Source organism: Pipra filicauda, unplaced genomic scaffold (assembly GCF_003945595.2).
Source record: "Pipra filicauda isolate LSUMZ 115617 unplaced genomic scaffold, ASM394559v2 scaffold8_size5757611_pilon, whole genome shotgun sequence".
Taxonomy (NCBI): domain Eukaryota; kingdom Metazoa; phylum Chordata; class Aves; order Passeriformes; family Pipridae; genus Pipra; species Pipra filicauda.
The window spans coordinates 2726212-2747322 of record NW_024105087.1 but is presented as its reverse complement, the minus strand read 5'-3'; the positions used below and the strand labels follow the sequence as shown (position 1 = coordinate 2747322).

The window sequence follows — 21111 nt, the reverse complement described above, 5'->3', positions numbered from 1 at the left end:
TTATGTTGAAGAGTTCAAGGCTGGGTTGGATGGGGCTCTGAGCAACCTGGTCCAGTGGAAGGTGTCCCTGCCCATGGCTGGCAGAGTTGGAACTAGATGGTTTCTTAAGGTCCCTTCCAACTCAAACCATTCCATGGTTCTGTATTGTTTCTAGATGAGCAGAAGCTTGTCTCTAAGGATAGCAATGCACCAGCACCTATCTGAGATTAAAATGCAAGAAATACTTGCAATCAAACCAGTTTAATTCATGTATATTTGTACAATTTGTATAAAAAAAAGAAAAATAGGTACTTGCAGACATTAACATAAAGACCAAACAATATTTTCTATTTATTTAAAAAGCTTTAAACATACAGAAGCAAACCCCTAATTATAAATGCATCATTATGCATAGATTTTACTGTTTACACCATACTGCTGGCTGCTTTTATTTTTCATCCAGGAATCTATTTAAACTCCAAGAATTCTTAAACATTCCTCTGAGCTTCCTGGCCTCAGAACTGCTGTCTGTCTTATCAAGTCATTGACCTCCAGCTGAAAACATTGCTCTAAAAAAAGTCAAATCTTTAATAAACAATTAAAAGTGCATTAACTGTAGAATTGTTTAATTTCATAAATGTTTAAACAAGTCAGTGAAAAACACCACCCTGTGAATTAGCTTTTTGCATTATTGATTGTAAAGTATCTTTTTAATAAGATTTTGATATTGCAAACTTTAGTCTTTTCTATTTTACTCTGCGCAACTGCTCAAGTTGCACGATGTGTAGTATTCCTGAAATACCCACTGCAGTACATTAACACTATTTTACATTTTAACTGTGTATACAATGCTCTTGCTGCATATCCCTGTTCCTTCTTACAACAAAATAATTTAGCTCAATGAACAAAAGCCCACCTCTAAAAGCTGTTATAGTTTGTCTTGTATTTTGCAGGAGACAAATGCCTATTTCATTCTAAACAAATTCAAAAGAACGTAACTAACTTCCCGGTAGCTAAAAACTAGGGTTGGTTTTTGTTTTTGTTTTTTTTTCCTGTACACAGGTTTAGATAAAAAAAGTGATGGCTATTCTGCTTAAGTGTCCTTGATGAGAGAATACTGCCTCTTACAACATCTATATCCAATTGTATCTATTACTTCAATGATCTCTAGCAAAAAATAATAATCAATGAATGGTTTCATAAACAACAGGTGATTAAAGTAAAGGATTTATTATAATCTGCTTACAGTTGTTTGCAAAGACAGACATACGTTTTTGCATAAAGATATAAATTGCTTTTTAAAACTAATTTAGTGTGTTTAATTATATGAAGTTTCTGTGAATTATGAATTGTACCAAACCAAGATTAAAAGTAATAAGGTACAAAAATAGGAGAAAACAGACAACAATTTGGACTGGGACAGGCATTTAACAGTGAAGTGTAGAATATGGCTTTGCTATTTTAGTCAAGCAAAGTTACTCTGAGACAGAAAAGGAGGCAGTAACTTTGTTAATATAAAAAGCTGCTGCAGACTGTATTCACCCAGAACCTGGCTTTGAAATTTTCTCTTTTAGACTTTTTAAAAAAAAGTAAATTAAAAGATGGATGTATGACTGTGTCTTTACTGTAAACAACCAGTCTGCATGCTGTATATCTCACGTTGGAAGTTTGGCTTTCATATTGCTGTGCAGGTCAGTATTTAAAGATCTGCCTATGAATTAGACTTCCAAAATGCAAATAATATATGTATGTATATATTTATATATAAAAAACCTCTCTGAATACAGTCTTTACAGATTACCCATTGCATAAGGCAGGTGTCATTTAAAAAGACAAGTAGCGCTGACTGTCTTCAGTGCACCAAAGTGCACCTCAAAATTTGGGTTCAGAAAGGGTGTAGAATTCTTAATTTGACCACCATTTACAAGAAATGCTACATTCCGACCGGCCAAGGGACACACTAGGGCTCAGAAATATCAGTGGCACCCAGAGAGAACACTACAGATTAGGACTCTGAAAAACTATTCTATTTAAACATGAGCATGTGGTAGCAACAGTTGTGCCTCAGAAAAGTTCACCTGTCCTCTATTCTACTCCAAAATTTTGTATTCGCTTATAAATTGTGACATAGTGAAAATCACCTCAAAAATTCTTTTCTTTGCAGTCTTATTCTAGAGAAAACATTTTTGAGACAAAATCAGACCAACTGAGTTGAACTTGTAGTGTGAACATTTGTCTTCTCAGATGTATTCTGATTATTACAAAAGTGCTTAGAAAAGTACATGCTTTTTAGTTTGTCACTAAAAATTCTACTCAGCTAATCTGCCCATATCAATACCTTACCCATCCCTCTCACCAGAACAAACGTCTTCGGTATACTTACTGTAATGATCTGCATGTTCCCTTCATCACAATCAGAAATCGCCCTCCCCTCTCTGAAATAATAATCTGACCTTTTAAGATGTTTCATATATCCAGTATTCAAAGGAAAAAAAAAACCAACCACAATCAATCTGGGAAACCTTAGTAAAAAAAGAAAAATCATTCAACATGTTGCTCACCCCCGTTCCCCTGAGAGAGAAAGGGAATAGAGGGTAAGAACTCACTAGATCATTAGGCTGGTAAAAGCTTTGGAGAGAGACCGTAATTTGTCTTGTTAAATGAAACCTCCGTAAAGTGGCAAACACAACATCGTGTAGTTTCCTACGGATTTCTAAGATGTGCTCGAGTCACATACGCTTGCAAGAGAGACAAAAAGGGAGAAAAATATAGAGGAAAATAGAAAGGCTTAAAACACAACTGAAAAGGTTAAGCGTGGTTATTTACAACAGATACTGTAGGATGGTAAATTAGATATGATGCTAAAAAAGGCACAGCTTTCCCTTTCTTAAATACACTGTAAACGGTTCATTATGCATGCAGAACATTTCACTTTACAAAAAAATTACCTTGTTTGTTTAGACAAAGATAGTACTTAAATAGTCTCCAGCAAAATAGAGTTCTTTCAAAAATACTTTCCCGTTCATCCTATTAACCATTAAAGATTTTTTTGTCTCATTTACAAAAGTTCCTTACACCTTATTTCAGGTCCTTCACAATTTATACATACAGCAATGTACAGTACAGCAAAAGACTGCAAAAAATTATTTGTAAAGCCAGCACAATAGATACTATAAATCGATACCAGGGCATTTGTTTTTCACATCTTATCCTTTTTAATTAAATAGTAAATGGACACTTAACACAGTGTATATCATCTATGATGGGATAACATGGGATAACAAATGCCACAGGTGGGGATAACAGAGTATTCCACACCAAATGTTCTGTTATTACTTTACACGTTAGGGTTTGTGTGTGTGTATATATGTGTATATATATAGTTTTTGTTTGTTTTTTTTTACAAGAAAAGAATATTAATGCCCCATATTGACTTTACGTTTTATGTGCAAACCAAGGGTAACTTTAAAAAGTTCTCATTAGTTCTCGAACCCTTTTAAAACAAGCAAACAATACCAGAAACTACATGGCATATTTAAAACTCCATCTGTTAAAATATCAAAATCAAAGAGTTATTGACTAGATATGGCTTTTCATCCAGAGGAACAGGAACATTTTCTAAGTGTTTTAGGGTTATGGGGTAGTTTCCAAACATCTAGGTCTTGCCAAATCCAAGTCAACTGCTTTCCATTCCCCAAACCCTTCTTATGATTTTAGACTATTCAGAGACTGCTGAACGAGTGTAAATAGCATGTTTAAAATATGGTTTCTTGGGTCCTTCATGGGTGTGGAATAACACAGGGAAACTTAAGGCAAAGTTCTTCCATTTAAGACATTTTCTATCACTTCCTGTGAAAGTACAGGGGCTTGGCATTCCCAGATTCCACCTTTGGTAGCTGGTCACTGATGATTTCCACCAGCATGGCTGGAAACTCTACTTTCAGTGCCTGAGACTCTCGGAAGGTGTAGAAGCAGAATTCCAATAAGTCACTAACAAGCTGAAATACAGAAAGAAACACTTTTTAGGAAAAACACACAGATTTTTGCATGCAAACAACAGCTTATTGATAATTGATTCAAGACATGGCATCTGACTTGGCAGTCCATTTATAGGGTTATAAAGCAAACAAAAGAACTCCAGTGCCAAAGGGCTATTTAACTCATTAAAAATCAGTGAACTAGGGAAAACCAAGATACCACAGATTTGATTTTTCAGCCTAACTGCACTTTTCATTTCACTAATAGCAACTGGCCACCATGAAAACTTTAGGTACTCACTATCTATGAAAATAAAGCCTTCTGCCCAGAGGGAAAAGATCAGCAATAAACTATTGTATCTCTAGATTTCAGGGGGACACACATTCATTAAATCAGATTATTTGCTTAACTTCAGTGCATTCTCCAGGGCCTGCAACCTACAACTGCCAGAGCAGCTGATGTTTTCAGCTCAACACTAATGCTGTGTCACATGGTGGCATTTCAGGTTTTACACCATCACAGTGTACACGTTTTTTTTTGTGGCTGTGATCTAAATGCACCTCCTAAAGCCTTCCAGTACTTTGGACTCTTTGCAATCTTTCTGTCAAGAGGCAGAGGCACGTCAGCTTCTGAGGTACCCGTGAATGAAGTGCGTCCAGATTTCAGTGTATGAACTTCCACTGCAGTTCAGCAAATCACTGTGTTGTGTGATTAAAGAAAAGCTAGAGTGTCTGCTATTTCAAAATTCAAAAGTTAAGCACAGCTTAATTTTGGTGGCCTATGCCCTTGCAAAGACTTAAACCACTTCTGCTGGTGTAATTTATCAAACACAAGTTTGTCGTTTCAGTTCTTAACATGTGGATTTGCACTCTGCTGTAAAGCCCCTGTTAAAGACAGAGCAAATAAAAGTGGACTTCTGGAAGGCAGAAATAAATAAAAAAATATGGACAGCAACACTACCATCCTGTAGCTCCATACCTTATTGCTTATTTTCAGGACTTTCACAGCTGTTCTCACAAACATGTAAGCAATTTATGAACATCACAGAGAAGTGCTGAGATCATTCAAACACATGACTTTCTGCTATTGAGCACTATGTGAGTCTGTCTGCTGTGGCTTAGTTCATTCCCGATGATCTGGCATGTCATGAAGCAATGCTAATTAATTAAACAGATGCATGCCTAAATAAGTAGCACAGACATAATCTGGTTTTCAAGGGAAAAAAATGCTGATGTTCAAAGGTTTACTTTACCCATTAGGAGGAAGTTGTTACTGTATTCAGTAACTGCGTGCCAAAAATATTCCAAACAACACAAAACCAAAGTAAAGGAAACTCTTTTGGTGTAATCACCACTCAGGCATCAAATACCAGAACCTAAGCAAAGTAAGCTTTGCGCCCCAACACAGTCTTGACAATGACCTGGTGAATGTGCTGCTTTTCCTAAACTCGTTGAGGTCACCTCTGTTCCACTGCCAACCATCCTCACTGTGCTGATGGCTCGCCTTCTGTGCAGTACAAGCTAATTCCTGCCTCATCGCACTCCTGTGAATCCTCTGAATGCAATGAGACAGGTATTACAGGAAAGCCTAAGTAGAAATTACTAATTCTGACTTCTTTGCAAGCTTTTAGTAGTATCCAGTAGGTATGTATGTCTGGTGAATAGACAGACAAGGGGAAATGAAGAATAATAACATTAATGAAGGAAGCGCAATCTATTCTATTCAATAAATGAGTGAGCAGTCCAGTGGGTGAAAATCAGGATGCCATCATGGATATGCTCACAGCATAGCACATTATGAGTCTCACCACAGAGGAAAAAGGTTAAGTTTACAAAACAATTTAAAAGAAAACCCCTCCTATCATGTAACACTTGGCTTTGAAGCCTCAAAGATAATATATTTTCTATACCTACTTAGTCTGCTAAAACATTTGATCTTTTCTTTCTTAGGTAAATTAGCAGCTTTAACATACTTGACAATAATCATCCACTTAAAGAAAATGGGAGTAATAGGAAGCATGTGTGTCACACATGTGACCATGCGTGTCACCAGGAACACAGGGCTGCGGTCAGGATCTTTTTAACTTCACCCTTAAAAGCTGCATGGCTTTTGGGGCTGGGGAAGCATTATTTTAAAATAAAGAGGAATGAATGTGGGAGAATTGAAGGCCAACTCAGAAATACTAAAACGTAAACACTAAGATAAGGTCAGACAGAGAAAGCTGAGAGGCTGAAAACTGTGCCATGAGCAGTGCTCTCTACTGCAGGCGTGCTTCTCATACATTTTCAAAGGTGTCCTCCCTCCCTGCCAGCCCAGCAGCCTTGGCATGAAGATGCACTAAAGGGAGGAAAAATTCAGGTTCCACAGGCAATACTAATTTTGAAATTTAAGTCCCTGCCTCTGCATCCCAAGCAACATCTGTCTGAACAGGTAAATAATTTAGCTAGTCTTTTGCTTTAAAAGAGAAGGTTTCTCTTCAGTAAGGAAATGAAAACCTTTGTTTTCTCTTGGAATACACAAGCTCTGTCATTGCAGTGACAGCGACTGATGCACCACAAGTTACAAGCAAGGTAATGCAAGCTATCCAGCACCTTTAAATGTGGCTTATGGATTTCCTAGATCAAATATACTTCTGGTTGTTTTTTAAAGGCTTGTAAAAGCCCTGTGCTCAGAGAACTCCTGACTACACTTTACCTGATCTCTTTTACTCTCTGCTTCTGGTAGTTTATACCGAAAATGCTGACACCTCCTCCAGTCCAACAGCATAAAAGACAACTCCAATTAAGCAGTGAAGAGCGAAAGCACCACTGTTTTCACAAGCAGTGAAAGTAGTGACTAGAAACATATTTGCTTTTACAATCTCAATTATTTCAGCTGCTGAAGCACACTTCTGAAGAGCTACAGCCTAGCAGAGCACAGACAGTGCACTTAAGGCCACGACTAAAAACAATTCCTGTTTCCCTGGGATGCAACCAGGACACTATTCCTATCCTCTTTAGTAGGGAGGTGTTCAACTCTCTCTGGAGAGGGCAATGAAACATGGCTCAGTACCTTCTGACAGCACTCCAAGCCTCCCTCTACACATGGTAGAATCAGGGGAGTGCAGGGGAGGGGAGCTCAGGTACTGCCTGCCCCTGGTGGGCAGTGCTGGGCTCCCAGAATGGAGACTGCAGCCTCTCTGGGTGGGAAAATACCACTAAATAAGTTAGCATGAGCTGGGTTGGGGGGATGGAGAAACACAGGTCAGAATAATCGCATCCATGTCACCCAGACTGCTGCAAGACATGACAGCTCTTCTGCCAGCAAGCAGATCAGCTGCTCACTGTAACCCTTCACCACTTCAGTGATTAATTATGAAGCTTTCTCTCATCACTACCCTGCAGAGAGTGTGCTGCACTTAAACATTTTCAAGGCTACAGCAGTCTTAGTAATTCTGAGATTTTTACTTAATCAATCTTTGCATTTGTATGCTGTATTAAGCACCTCTGAGAAACAGGAGTATTAATCAAACGTAATTTTCTGTTATTAGGGCGGGGTTTCCATAAAATGGACTTTCTCACCCATACTGTTCTCCATAATTAAAAAAAATTAATCCTTTAATGAAGTCCCTGAAGTTTAATACAGTTACAGTGACCTTTGAGAACTTGCAGAATTTTTAGAGCAAAAAGAAGTTATTTTAGTTTAGAAATCTCACCATGCCTCTGCATTTCCAGAAATGGTTAGAACTGTTGGATTTGCAAGGGTGCACATTTCTGTGCTTAAGTTTTCTGACTTCAAATTCTCTCAGAATCTCTGAGCGAGGTATGAAAGCCCACAGTCACTTCTCTATCAGGAGCATCTTTGTGATTAAGCCTACTGAGACTGCAATTAAGACAGCACTAGGGTAACAACACAATGCTGAGTAATTTCTTCCTATTATTAGCTACAGCTATTACTGTAAGAAACCTCAGTGTTCTCCTTTATATATATATATTAAAAAAAGCACTCCAAAATCTTTTTCTGTCCCTTTCACGAATGGGTCTCTGCCCACCCAGCTCTTTGCTCATCCAGCAAAGAGACCTTGGTGAGTTTGGGACTACTGTCACTTCCTGGTATTTCCCCTCTGTGCAGTGGATACAAAGCTCCTGATTTAACAACCAGGTTAAAGAAAACCACTGCCAACCAGGTCTTGATTATTCCCTTATCACTATATTCCTTTTTGCTCCTAGTCCTATGAAAATCCCATGAAGTAAATTAATTATTACTCTGAGGACTCATGAATAAAGTTATTCCCCCCTGGGATGGCTCCCAGGCTGATTCTCAGAAGTAACTATGTCCTTTGTTGCCCACAGTGGCCAATTCCTAGGTGCCTATGGATCTTTAACCCAAGAGTAAAACTTTCCACAAATACAGGGAACACAAGGTAAGACCGAGGGGTGAAGTCTCTGATCACACCTATGCGGTGTATTTACCTCATGCTAGCAAGGAGTAAAAGGTGGATAAAATGCATATGGATTAGGGACTAACAGTATCTGACCAGAGGAAGTGTGAACCCTAGTTCTGCCTGGACAAATGCATTTCTGATTGAGGAACTGCACTCATGTCTTCGAGTTCTCTTCATAAACACGTGCACGCTGAAACCACAGCACTTGACACCAGGACATGACATGAGGGAACCTGAGTTAAACTCATTTTGTATGCCTAGAGGATGCTTGCAAACCCAGAGCATCAAACACCAGTGAAGCATCCTCAGCCCTTGGCCGAGGCACATTTTGAACCAACTCTCCCTTGCTCTTCTATCAACAGTAGCAGGGTTCTGCCCTTCTCCAACAAACACCTATTAACATGAAGGAAAAAAGATCCAACCATCACAAACAGAGCAAGAAGCCTCTCAGAGTAGCTTCTGTCTACATTAGGGAGCTGGGAATCAATTTCTTACTTAACAGATGCACATTAGCTGCTGCAACACACACCTCGCACACTCCTACATTGCTGCTGCTCTGCTAGGAGCCACACTGGGAGTAGGGACTGGATCTATCCTCTGAATAAACAGAGAAAATGCTCACCCTGAGAATTCAGGCACTGGGACTAAAACAAGGCTCCAAACAGCTCATCATCTGTGGGACACAACTTCAGCAAATCAGTAGCAGAAGTAAGTGCACCCAAAGGTGTTGGTGACAGCCGAGGGGCTCATCTGCAGCTTCCTATCTGCAGGATTAGGCACCTGCAGAGGCACATTTGCATCCAGCACAGCATGCCTTGCAAACCTGCCCCTCGAGGATCCGTGCCCTTCTTCCCACTGTCAGCTTTTTCAGGGAGTGAAATCCTGGCGCTCTCAGCCTATGGAAAGATCTACCTCAGCTATAAAGTATTCCCTTCAGGAACCATAAAAAATTAATTATTCAGCAGCATGAGCCCTAAAGAATTTATTTTTGTTTGGCAGAAAATGTCAACAAGCGAATGACAGCGCAGGGTGCTGCCTTGCCAAGACAAGGGGAAGGTTCACATTAGGGTTTAATGTCATGGCATCGAAACAAAAGCCCTCTTCACTCAAAGTCTGTTTAGTATCAGCCAGATTGAAACCAAATTCAGCTTTTGTTCTGCAAACTGCCTAACCATACACTATGGTCTCTATATGAAATGAGGCTTGCCATGCAAGATACAACCCTCCCTGCCAAAGCTAACAGGAGATGCTGAGGAGGATCCAAATGAAGTTTCTGATACCATGTGCAGTACATCTGTTTCTAATGTTCCTGCATGCCGTTTGTCTGATCCCATAAGGCAGTTCACCTACATCCAAGTGCTGCATATGCATCTCTCCCCAAAATGCCCATGGCCATTCATGGGCACAAGACCGAAACCTTTATGTTCTGGGTAGAGAGGTGGGTTGTCCTCGCTACGCTGCAGTTCTTTAACACATAAGGCTGCTTTGGGAAATGATGCACGTGAGCCAGCCACAGTGGTAAGAAATACAATCACTACAAGAAGGAAACACAGGAAACACGGCATCACTAAATCATCAAGGTTGGAAGAGACCTCAAAGATCATCAAGTCCAACCGCTAACCCAGCACTGCCAGGTCCACCACTAAACCATGTCCGTCAGTGCCACATCTGCGTGTTTTCTGAACACTTCCAGGGATGCTATGTTGATTGCCTTGCTGCCCTCAGTGCTCCCAGAAGCTACTCATGCTGGGGTCCAACCACACAATCAACGCTGAGCCACAGCACAACAGCAAGTAAACAGCAACACCCTCCTCCTCTCTGTCACCTCGCGCCGAGGGAGAGGAAGGGCACACTGTGCAACTGGACAGACGCTGTCAGCCTGTGCCTGCTGCATCAGCAACCACTGCTTCCACACTGCATCATGCAAATAAAGAGCATTTTGGTGCAGGGCAGCAGTGACACAGATGCCAGGGCTCCTAGGGGCGAGCACAGGTGTGCACACACACGTGCGCTAAACCCTGTTCATCTTGTCTGCTCGGGATGGGTTTCGATCTCTTATATTTCGGTTGCACTTTTGGTGCTTTGAGGCTTTATGGATCATTAAATAAAGTTGCTGATGTTTTAAAACACTTAAGTGCCTAGACCTGGCCTTCTTGAAAATGTCTGTTTTTCCTCAGCTCGGCACTCTTCTACCTGCACATATGTTCACTGCGTGGATGAGTGATTTAGTATACTGAGCAATGTAAAATAAAACCATCTTGTTTGGGTTTCTTTTTCTTCCTCATATTATATAAGCCAAGCACACTGTTATTTCCATGCACTTTGTTTCACATAGTCCTCAGAAAGACTACTCAAAAATGAGGTCGATGAAAGCAAGTGTGAAGGTGCAAAGGAGAAGGTTTTTTTATTGTTTGTCGCTACACTCAGGTAAAGAGAATTCCACAAGTGATGAGAAGCTGCTCTGCTCTGATGGAAAAGCTGGATGCAGCAGGAGGGTTGAGCATGCATGAATTCTGCACCAGTCAGTCCCTTCAGGCTTGGCCCTGCAAATGCCAATGCTGTGGCCACAGCAGCATGTAAACATGGGGCCCTCAGCTCCAGCTAGATTGCTCAGCACCAAATATATACTGATCCTCTAAAATTATAATGGAGTAAGTTAAAAATACATGGGTGACAGCTGAAAACACACTCCTCCTGTACTAAGGAACTGAGAAGCATTTGCATTTACATCAATTGAACGGAGAAATTCTGCACTAACAGGCAGTAGGGAGAGAATAATAATTCTCACTTCTCATTAATATTATTGCTACTCTAAATTTATTCTGATGGATTTCAAAACCAAAAAAGCCAAAAATCAGTTTTAAAGAGAAAAAATAAACAAGTGCCTTTGTTGAACAAGTCTCCAGCATCGTCTCTGAAAGGAAGCACTGTTGTGCAGACAACCAGCCTTTTTAACGGAGAATGCTGACAATGGGACTTTCTTTAAAAAGTCCTTTGAAACAAAGTGCTCTATTAAAACAAAAGTAATGTAAAAATAGCTTAATTAAAAATTAAATAAAATGCAGGAGCAGTCTGCTTCCTCTGGTTAGTTCAGCTCCCAATGGTTAATGCTGTGTTTTGGAAAATGTCTGTAGGACACGGTAGCATTCTCAGTAAGCGCAAGCCTGTCATCCAGTCACCTTAACCTCACAAACACACCCATTACAATAACAAATCACAGACACTGCCTATCCTGAAGAGGATTAGAAAACTCCATAAATGCAGGGGTTTGTTATGCTGCCTCCAGGTTCAGATGTGAATTCTTGCAAACGATTTTATCACTGACCCCTTTTCTTTCCACTAAAACACTACAACTTCCTTTGCTGGCACCGAGCAAGTGAAACCTGATCTCTGAAGAATGAGCTATTACTGCAGTACTAATAATACTCTCCCTGCCTCCCACTAAGATTTGCAATGTTTTAATGAACAACAGAACAATATTTGAAAAATAATTCCATATGTACATTCTGTAAACAGACCTTAGGCTCTTATACTGCTTTGACCTGAAGTGCACTGTACTGTACTGTCTCTACAAAATGAAATTTAAGTCAAGTACAAAGAAATACATTTATAAGCAGTAGGTTATTTGTGCAGTAGGTTTTTCATGCAGAAAAGTTCCTTCCCTGCCCACCCAAGGTGGAGTGGGACAGTCTTCCCTTTTGCTGCAGTTTACCATTTTTTACTAGGAGGTGATCACCGTGCTGCAGGGCTTCAGCCTCTGCTCACAGGAGCCCTCCTCTCATGTACCCAAACACAACTAAAAGTCACATTCACTGGCCCCAGGAGTCTCCTGTCACTTGCTGCACGGTGGCACAGCTTCAGGGAGGATGGGTGCCAGCCCTGCTGGCCCAGGCAATGGGCTGGTCCCCAGGGCACTCTCAGGGGGCACTGGGAAAACCCCTCAGTTTGGGGAGACCATAGCACCTGGGTCCTCTATGGGGACTGCACAGAGTCCTGCTGCTGCTCAAAGCACCTGGAGAGGTAAATCTTTGCCCTTACCTGGCTAGAACCAGGTTGCTCCCTACTAAACAGCTCAACATTATGGATACCCCTTCTGAAATCACGAGCTGGTTCCGTGCATCTGCCACAGCCCCTCAGAGTCACTCTGGGAGGAGGCATCAACAGCTGGGGTGCTTTGAGACTAAAGCTTTCGTTTCCCATGTCATTCACCACATCTCACACCTGGCACATGTAAAACAAGCACCTCGCAGTGGAATGAGGCAGAGCAGAGTAGAAATAACCTAACAAGGAATCTTGTACTTGAAAAACTTAAATAAAGCTTCAAATACCCAAGATGGCTTCAAGATCTTAATACACCTTTTAAAGTCATCCTTATTACAATCCCAGCTGTAAAAGATGACTAAATTAAATTAACATTTGTTAGCACATCAGGCATGTGAGATGCGTGACACTAATCCGGCACCTTTCTCTGGGAAGCGACTCACGGATACTCCACGTGGCGCACTCGCACTGTGTCCAAGAGGATCACAGCTCACGTCCCCTCTCCTGCTGCACAGCCTGTGGCCCCACCAACAGCTCTGACCTTATGTGAATCACTGGAGGAACACGCCACCATTTAACTTAGGAGAAGGCGTCAGGACCCAGCCCTTAATGACTTATATCTTCTTATTTTACTTGGCACTTGTCCTTAAATTCATCTAACAGCTTCTCTCAGATGTTCCTTTAAAAAGAATTTCACTTTTTTCTTCCTTATCAGTTAACACAGTTAAAGACTACTGGTTTACCTTAACGGAGAGATTTTTTGCTTAACTTTTCTGCACTCCCTGAGGAGTTATACTTACATCATGCATGGAGTCAAGAAGTTTAGTCAGTTGGTAGAATCTCTGCCAGCTTTGCCCAGAGTTACTTGGACATTTAGTTACCATCTTCTTTAGTTCTTTAATGTAATTTGCCCTCATTTCTTCAAATGCAGCTTGGCTTTTGAGACCATCCTTGGGAACTGTCATTGAAAAGACAGTCTTAAATTAATATTAACTGCATTGCTTATTCTTTTGATGTGCATACTTAAACAGTTACACAAGTTAATGGATGAAGGAATTAAATCTTTAAGCAAAGTCCATAATTTTATAGACACTGGTAAGGGAGCAACAACATCATACAGATTTTCAAGCGATTCAGGCATCCTCTCCAGATGTGTGATTGCAGAAGCTGTGGCAGAGGACAAGATAATATCTCAGAAATATGACACATGCTAACCTCATGTCTGAACTGTTTTTAATACAATCCAACCACATAAAAAAAGGCAGATGGATCAAGGATATTTTTTTTAAAAGTTGAAGACGTGATTTATCATTCTTGAATGATTCCCCACACTTGGCAGAGGAGGAGAAAGTACAGAACTACAGCTGTTATCTGCAGAAATGCTAGACCAAGTGACACATTTTTAAGCCATCAAGTAAGATCTAAAACTTCTTTGAATGTTAGCAAGCATCTGTGTACCACCTAGAACAAACAGAGCCATTATTCTGCACAGAACAGAAGACTGTTTTCCAAACAGGCATCCCGACCCAGTGTTTGACCACAACATACAGTTGCAAGCACTTGTAGTGTCCTAATGAAGTTTCCATCTGCCAGAGGGAGATGGAATCAGGATCAGGGAATCATCATTTCACAGAAGGGCTAAAACTAGAGTTTTCTGATACTTTTTACTGTGACTGATGTCAGCAAGGCTAATTACAAAAGCAGGTTGCAAATACTGTTGCACTCCAGCAGGTTCTGCCCCAAAGAGAAATGGCTTATTAGGATCAGATCCTTATGAAAATCCCAAAGAGGTTATTTATAACATTACTCAATATGTTCTGGTGTTTAGTATCTGAATTGGTTGAACACTGCTTGACCATGGAATGTTTTTTTCTCTGTATTTCCCAATGGTAGTCCACTGAAAGAAGATATAATACTACACTGTAACAGGAATGAGTTTACTTCCTAAGCAAGCCAGAAAACTCATGTCAAAATAAGCTAAATGGGAAGTTATCTATGAAAAAAGCAAAGAAAAAAAAAAAGGTGATCTTCCAATTTAGCTTATCCTGACTTAACATCTTGACAGAAATTGTCTTGTTCATCCATTCCCTTCTCTTTGCGATCCCGTTAACTGCCCTCTATCCCACTGAAACCACATTATAAGCATGTAACAACCACCCAAACAGCTCCAGAGTTGAAGCTTTAAGAAAAAGCATCAATATCTCCCAGAGCAATTTAGCAATGCAAAACAAGGAGGAGCTGTACCACCATAAGAACAGCAAGGACTTGAGACCATCAAGTGCTGGAAGGGGGCACAAGGAAGAATCTTTAGAAAAAGCCTAGGAGATAATACACCATTCTGACTACTTCTTGGTAAATATTATATATTTATATTATATAATCACAATATAAACACTGTATATTCATATTAAATGAACATAATATTTAATTTTTAAATTATAGATGCAAACAGCTGACAGATAAAAGAAACTGTCTGGAACAAATCTATACATTCAGTTCAAGTTGGATGAATACAGAGGCACCCATCAAGATGACTAAAGCCAACAGGGCATTCTGTGGCCCTTACACAAATCTACATGGGCTTTACAGTTCCTTTAATATTTACAGGCCTGTATTCCTACATGCTGCTTAAAGACTGTCAGAGTCACTCTTTCTTTGTCTACTACTATGTATTTTACTGTTCTGTCTGAAAATTATTATACCATCACCCCAGCCAGATTATTAAGAAAGAAAGAAAGACCACAAATAAAGAGAACTCAAGTAAAACATGAAATTCTGGAGATTTGCCCAGTGTTTCTGATTTTACTTATTAAATGCAGCAATGCTGTTGGCAAGCTCCCAAAATCTATGGTCTGTGGAAAGCAAGAAAACAATTGAGTTGTAATGTGTGGTTTCTTCCACATGTAAATGGAGTGAAACTTCCTTGATGTGGTCGCCATGAAAGTTTCAGAATAACCTGTACTCTGCTCATCACATGATTCAATAAAAAAAATTAAATGAAAACAAACCTGGTGTTTTCTGTCATAAGACTGTACAAAGGTGCAATCATTCAAAAACAGGTTTGCTGCCCTTCACATGACACTTTCTGGGTTTTGTTACTGTCTTCATTTCCATTTCATTCTTCTCTCTCTCTCATAAATATCCTGATTCTCTCAAAACAAACTATTTTTAGCAGGTTTTCTAGTGACCGTGGTGTATGTTTCAAAGGGACCCAGCTCACTGATGTTAATTGGCCAGGCTGATCTCACCTAACAGATTCTTGCAATAACTCATTAGTTTATACTCTCAAGAGGGTAGAATAATAAATACCTAGCTTAAAGACACTTTGCTACATTTTTAGAATGCCTTCAGGTTCTTTTTCTAAAGATTCTCCCCCTTTAGGGTTGATTAAAAAGTTGCAGAGGCAGATCTCCAATCCAGACACTCTCTCAGGAACGTTTTGGGAGCCAACCCCCCTGAGCACATCCACGTTAAGCACTGCTAGTTGCTTCTGAAAAGACCCCGAGTGGCAATCTTTAAAAAAGCCCACTTACCCCTCAGGGCAACCCTGGAGTGTATCAACTCCCCACTGTTCCTGTTTCACTGGCAGACCATCTCCTCCACCCCTTGGTGGAGTGGGACCTGGAGGTCAGGTTCTGTGGGCCAGGACAGAAAGTGCTCCCCAACCAGCAGTGTCTCTCCCCATCCCAGCGAGCTGGAACAGCTTCAATCAGAAGGAGGGAGGGAGACAGCTGGGCCCAAAAAACTTACAGCTCCAAGAGGTTTCTGTTAGCTGATGCAAATCCCCTCCAGCATGGACAGGAACTGCGGCTTCACGACCTCCCTCAAGGGCAGGTACTTTAACCACGGAGCTACCAGCTTGATGGGATGGGCAAAAGGCACTGTGGGGACGGAGAAAGTGCCCATCCCAGCACCTCACCCAAAGGGGTGGCCACTCAGCTTTGTTGGATGCTGCAAATCCCTTTGTAGGCACCAAATTGTTCCTGCAGCCAACATGCCTATGCCATGGATGGGGACTTGGGAGGCTCCTGGGTGCCTGAATCTGCCACTGCACCCATCTGCTCTGGTCTCTAGTGGTTTCAGCGATGGGCACTGGCCAGTGCTGCACAACTCATTCCTCCCGCTTGCCATTTGCTTCTTCCCTCATCTCTGGCAGCAGGTGATGGGAGAAGGCAGCAGGATCTCAGAGGGCTCCACTCACCACCAAACAGGGAGGTGCTCTGTGCAACATGAGCCCTGGCAGCCCCTGGCCCCCGTGTCCCGCTGCTGACAGCTTGTGAATGAAGGCCAGAATAAGCACAGTGGCCCCTTTGATCTCCTGCTGCTCCTCCTCTCCTCCAGCCTCCTACTGTCAGGGGAATTGATCTCCTGCTGCTCCTCCTCTCCTCCAGCCTCCTACTGTCAGGGGAATTGATCTCCTGCTGCTCCTCCTCTCCTCCAGCCTCCTACTGTCAGGGGAATTCTTCCCTGGTGAGTTCACTGAAGTGACATCACGAACGTCTGCCCATCAAACTGATGTGTTAGCTCATCATGATGTCACCAAGTGGATCCCACAAAAAGGAACATGGTTCTACAGAGAAAAGTTTGTTTATAAGTAACTGGCTTTTTCATCAAGACTGATGGAAAAGTAACGTACTAACTGCCTGTATATTTGTACAATTGTACTGGGACAGGAGTTTTTCAATATTTTCGGTAAGATAAGACCAAGAGACATGCTAATTACTACACGGTGCTGTAACAAACAACAAGATGTAATTTTGTACCTTAAAACTCCAAGCAGGACGCTCAAGAAAAAAATAAAGCAGGTACTGTCATTTGTTAAACTTTCAGAAGCCTGTAGAAGAGCTTACCATTCTAAAATCACTTGGCATTACAAAATCACCTGTTCTGCCGTACTGGCAATGCACATCTTTCGATCTTGAAGGTAATGCAAAGTCAGCTAAACTTTGGTGGCTTTGAATGTTGAGCAGGGATTTTGCCTCAGTCCCTACAGCTGCAGCACTTTCTTGGCATGTCTGGTCTACTCATGTGGTTCCCCTAAGGAGCAGAGGGCCAAAGTCCCGTGCCTGTCCACTCCTGTCCCTCCAATGTGTGGGACACTTTCAAATTGCAAAGACACTTCCCGTGCTAACTGCAGATAAACCCCAAGACATAAACCTAGGCTTATTCCTGCAGCCCAGCTGGAAACAGTTCGGTACTTTTATCACATAGTTAAAATCACTGCATCTCTCTGTGAACTGGAATATTTTCAAGTATTCCCATGTAACCACGAATCCAACTTACCTGTGCTTAACAGCAGCAAAACTTTCATTATAGTGTACTCCTCAAAGCTGAGCTGCAAGCGGACAAACTGCAGACTGATCTGGTGCATCCCCTGGCACAGTTCAAACATCGCAGACTGGCGCATCCGCTCCCTGCAAAGAAAGAGAAACAAAATCCAGAGGATAAATATGGGAGAGCACAACATGCGTGGGGGAGGCCACACACGAGGAAAGTGAGGTGTGACCTAGAAACCAAGAGCTGATCACACAGAGGTCAGGAGGAGACACCGTAAAGGAGTTGAGGAACACAGAGTAGAAGCTGGAGCCCTGCCATCCCCGGAGGGCTGCCTGGTCCCTGTGAACTTTGGGAGACCTGGGCATCACCTTGCTCCTACACCATGTGCAATGCTGTAGGAGTTCACTTCACTACCCAGCAGACCAAAGGCAACATTAACATCCACTCCCCTAAAAGGAATAGCAACAAACGTAATGAGAGTTTTATACACTGTTGGTGTCAATGAACTGGAAAAAATGTTTTAAAATGTATTTGAATTGTCAGTGCTTGTGCAGCTCTGCTCTGGTTGATGGAAACATGCCTGCTGAAGAGGTCAGAAGTGGTGCAACAGAGGAACTTACACCCAGTGCATACATGTTCTAAATGATACACTCTCCCATCAGTTGACATATCTTGTTCAAACTGAACAAACTGAAATATTCAAAACTAATGGGTATTTTTTTTCCAAAATAATAATCTAAAATAATCTGGAATAAAGGAGTATGTAAGACAAGAAAATCATTTATTAACACAGACTTTTGCCTGTTAAATCACAAACTAGTTCGGATACATGACTTGTATCCTAGGTAACTTATTTTTTTCTTTAAATTCATTTTCATAAATTTAGCTTTAGACCTCATCTCTCTTCTCTGACATAATCCTAGGCTAACCTATCCTGCCAAAGTTTCGGGCAGAATTAGTTAGAATTTTTGCTAAAATTCTAAAGCTGCCATCCCAATCCACAACTACAGCAATCAGTCAATGAGAATTGCCCATTTTAACTGAAACTGTGATACATACATATCAATCAATCAATCAATCTATCTATCTATCTATCTATCTATCTATCTATCTGTCTGGGTACTTAGATGAGGTGCTATAATTGTTCATTGACCACCACATTTTTTTTTAATTTCTCAAAACCAATTGTCTATATTCTAACATTTTTTTCACATAACTGGGGAATTGGATGGAATTGGATGAAGTTCAGCTCGTTATTTTAACCAAGCAACTGCCTTTTCAAATATACAAATTGGCTGGTGAAAGAGAAGAATCATACTGTGTGCAAACAAAGACTGACATAATCTTCCTGGTGTTTCATTTCACTACTGCCAGAGCAGATTTTATTTTCCTCCTTAATACTAATAAAGTGGACTCCCCATTGTTATATGGGTTCTGCACTTTTACCCTGTTCCACCCTTTTCTTGAGACTACGAACTTCCAGTTTTTTTTTTTTTAATTTAATATAGTAGCTGTAATGCCATATGTACTTGTTTTTATCATGCATCATGGACTGCACGGAAGAAAATTAATAGAAAATAGTCTTTGAATGCTTTGGATGCTGGCTGAAATGCAACTTGGTGCTCTGTTTGAGAGACTGGATGCACACAAGCCCAGAGAGTCTCAGTGCCTGTGGTGTCATATAAACAGAGTGACCCAGAGTAACTGGCACTGGATGGAACAGAAAAGGATCTGCAAAATTAAAAGACACCAGATACACATAACATGGGCGTTTCTGAAGCTGCTGTGCCCAGGGTCCTGCTCCAGCCCCAGGTCTGCCAAGGATTGTGGGCACAGCAGCACCTGGATCTCTCATGGTGTGTGGATGTGCCCTTAGGATGGAGGGCCAGTGTGCCAGGGATGGGGGCTCCTTCTCATTTGGCCACTGCATGACAGCCCACCCCCACTGGGGACATTCCCCTAAACCAGCCCCAGGTCCTCCTGCCTGACAGGTTGTTATTGCCCAGAGACCAAACGGCTGCAGCCACCTCTGAGCTGACCCCAAAGACAGCTGGGGAAAAGGGTCCTGAAAAACCCTAGAGGGTGATCTCCCTCCTGCTCCTCCTCCTTCCCTCCCTCTTCTCAGACTTACTAAATCCAGATCTAGGACATAGGTAAAAGTGGCTTTTAACTGACCTCTCCCAGGAGGTTAAGAGGGATACATACTGAAGTCGAAAGGCAAACGATTAATAATGAATGCTTGTATTTTAAAAAATAAATTTTAAGGTATATCTCAGGCTGCCAAAGACAGAAGGATTCAAAATAAGAACAGTCTATTACATCCATCCTTACTTTTGCAGGACACCAGGGTTAGTTTCTCCAGTCTCAGAACACAAAGCTGCTGCCACCATCCCTGTCTGTGTTTGACCTCCACAGAGAGGAGAAGCACCAGACCTTTCATCAGATACCACAAACCACACAGCAAATAAAATGAAACATTTTGATGCTTTATCTCAGATTTCTCATGCTTTCACTAAACAGTGTGGCTAAACAGTCTCTGTGAGAGCCAACATAAAAGTATTCTGACTCAAAACCTTTTTTTATATTGCATTGCATTTTTTTTGAAATTTACTTTTTCTACCTTATGTTTTTCTTTGCACTTGTTTTGCTTTTATATGATTGCCTAGACAGAAGAATTTCAGTAATAGGGTTTTTTTGGCTAGTTATTTTTCTGTCTACCTTTAAAATATTCAGTCTTTCATCTACTTACAAATATTGATCTCTAGGTTACCCTCAAGGAAAACCTGATGGCATTGTTAATAGTGAGATAAAATTATACACAGAACAAGTTACTTTGTGGTTTGTTTAATGTACGGCAAACTTGTAATTTCAAATCAGTTTCCCTCTTGAAAAATCAATTCAGTTGATTTATTACTTATTTACAAATTATTACTTACTATAAATTATGTTAGTTAATTCATGACTCTGTTTAGGGCAAAATAAGCATTTTGTGGGAGTTCACAGTACTCAACTTTGCATTTGATTTTTAACCCACACTGTGTAAAATAAGAGGGTACAGAACTTTTGAAAAATTCAGATGCTGACATCACAGATACCCCAATACCATGAGAGTAACAACAAAAATAAAGCAATAGAATATGTTAAAAAAGAAGCAGCACAGAGAAATTAAGGGATGTCAATGTAACATGAACAAAGTTATATCTTCCTTCCCAAATGCATCATCTAAGAATAAATATCAGCAAGTCATCACAAATGCCATTACCATCACAGGGAAAAATTAAAACAATCTTCTATGTTGTCTTCCCCATTACCTTTCTTTTTTTTAAAAAAAAAGAGGAGGGGAAAAAAAAAAAAAGGCAAAACCCAGTCCTGTCTCTGACACATCTATACTTCTCAACATCGAAAACGGAGAA

The 21111-nt window shown here is 40.8% G+C and overlaps 1 protein-coding gene across 4 annotated transcripts in view; it reads right to left on the bottom strand.

Moving 5' to 3' along the window:
* Nucleotides 1-224: 224 nt before the first annotated feature.
* NR3C2 (nuclear receptor subfamily 3 group C member 2) overlaps nucleotides 225-21111 on the bottom strand; it is a 205386-nt gene continuing 184499 nt past the window's right edge. For all 4 annotated transcript variants that reach the window (XM_027732834.2, XM_039391008.1, XM_039391010.1 and 1 more), the window contains exons 7-9: nucleotides 17705-17835; nucleotides 13222-13379; nucleotides 225-3977 (exon numbers count right to left, since the gene is read on the bottom strand). In XM_027732834.2, the coding sequence (XP_027588635.1) occupies nucleotides 3822-3977; nucleotides 13222-13379; nucleotides 17705-17835 (445 nt within the window). In that variant the 3' untranslated portion in view covers nucleotides 225-3821. The remainder of the gene's footprint in view (nucleotides 3978-13221; nucleotides 13380-17704; nucleotides 17836-21111) is intronic.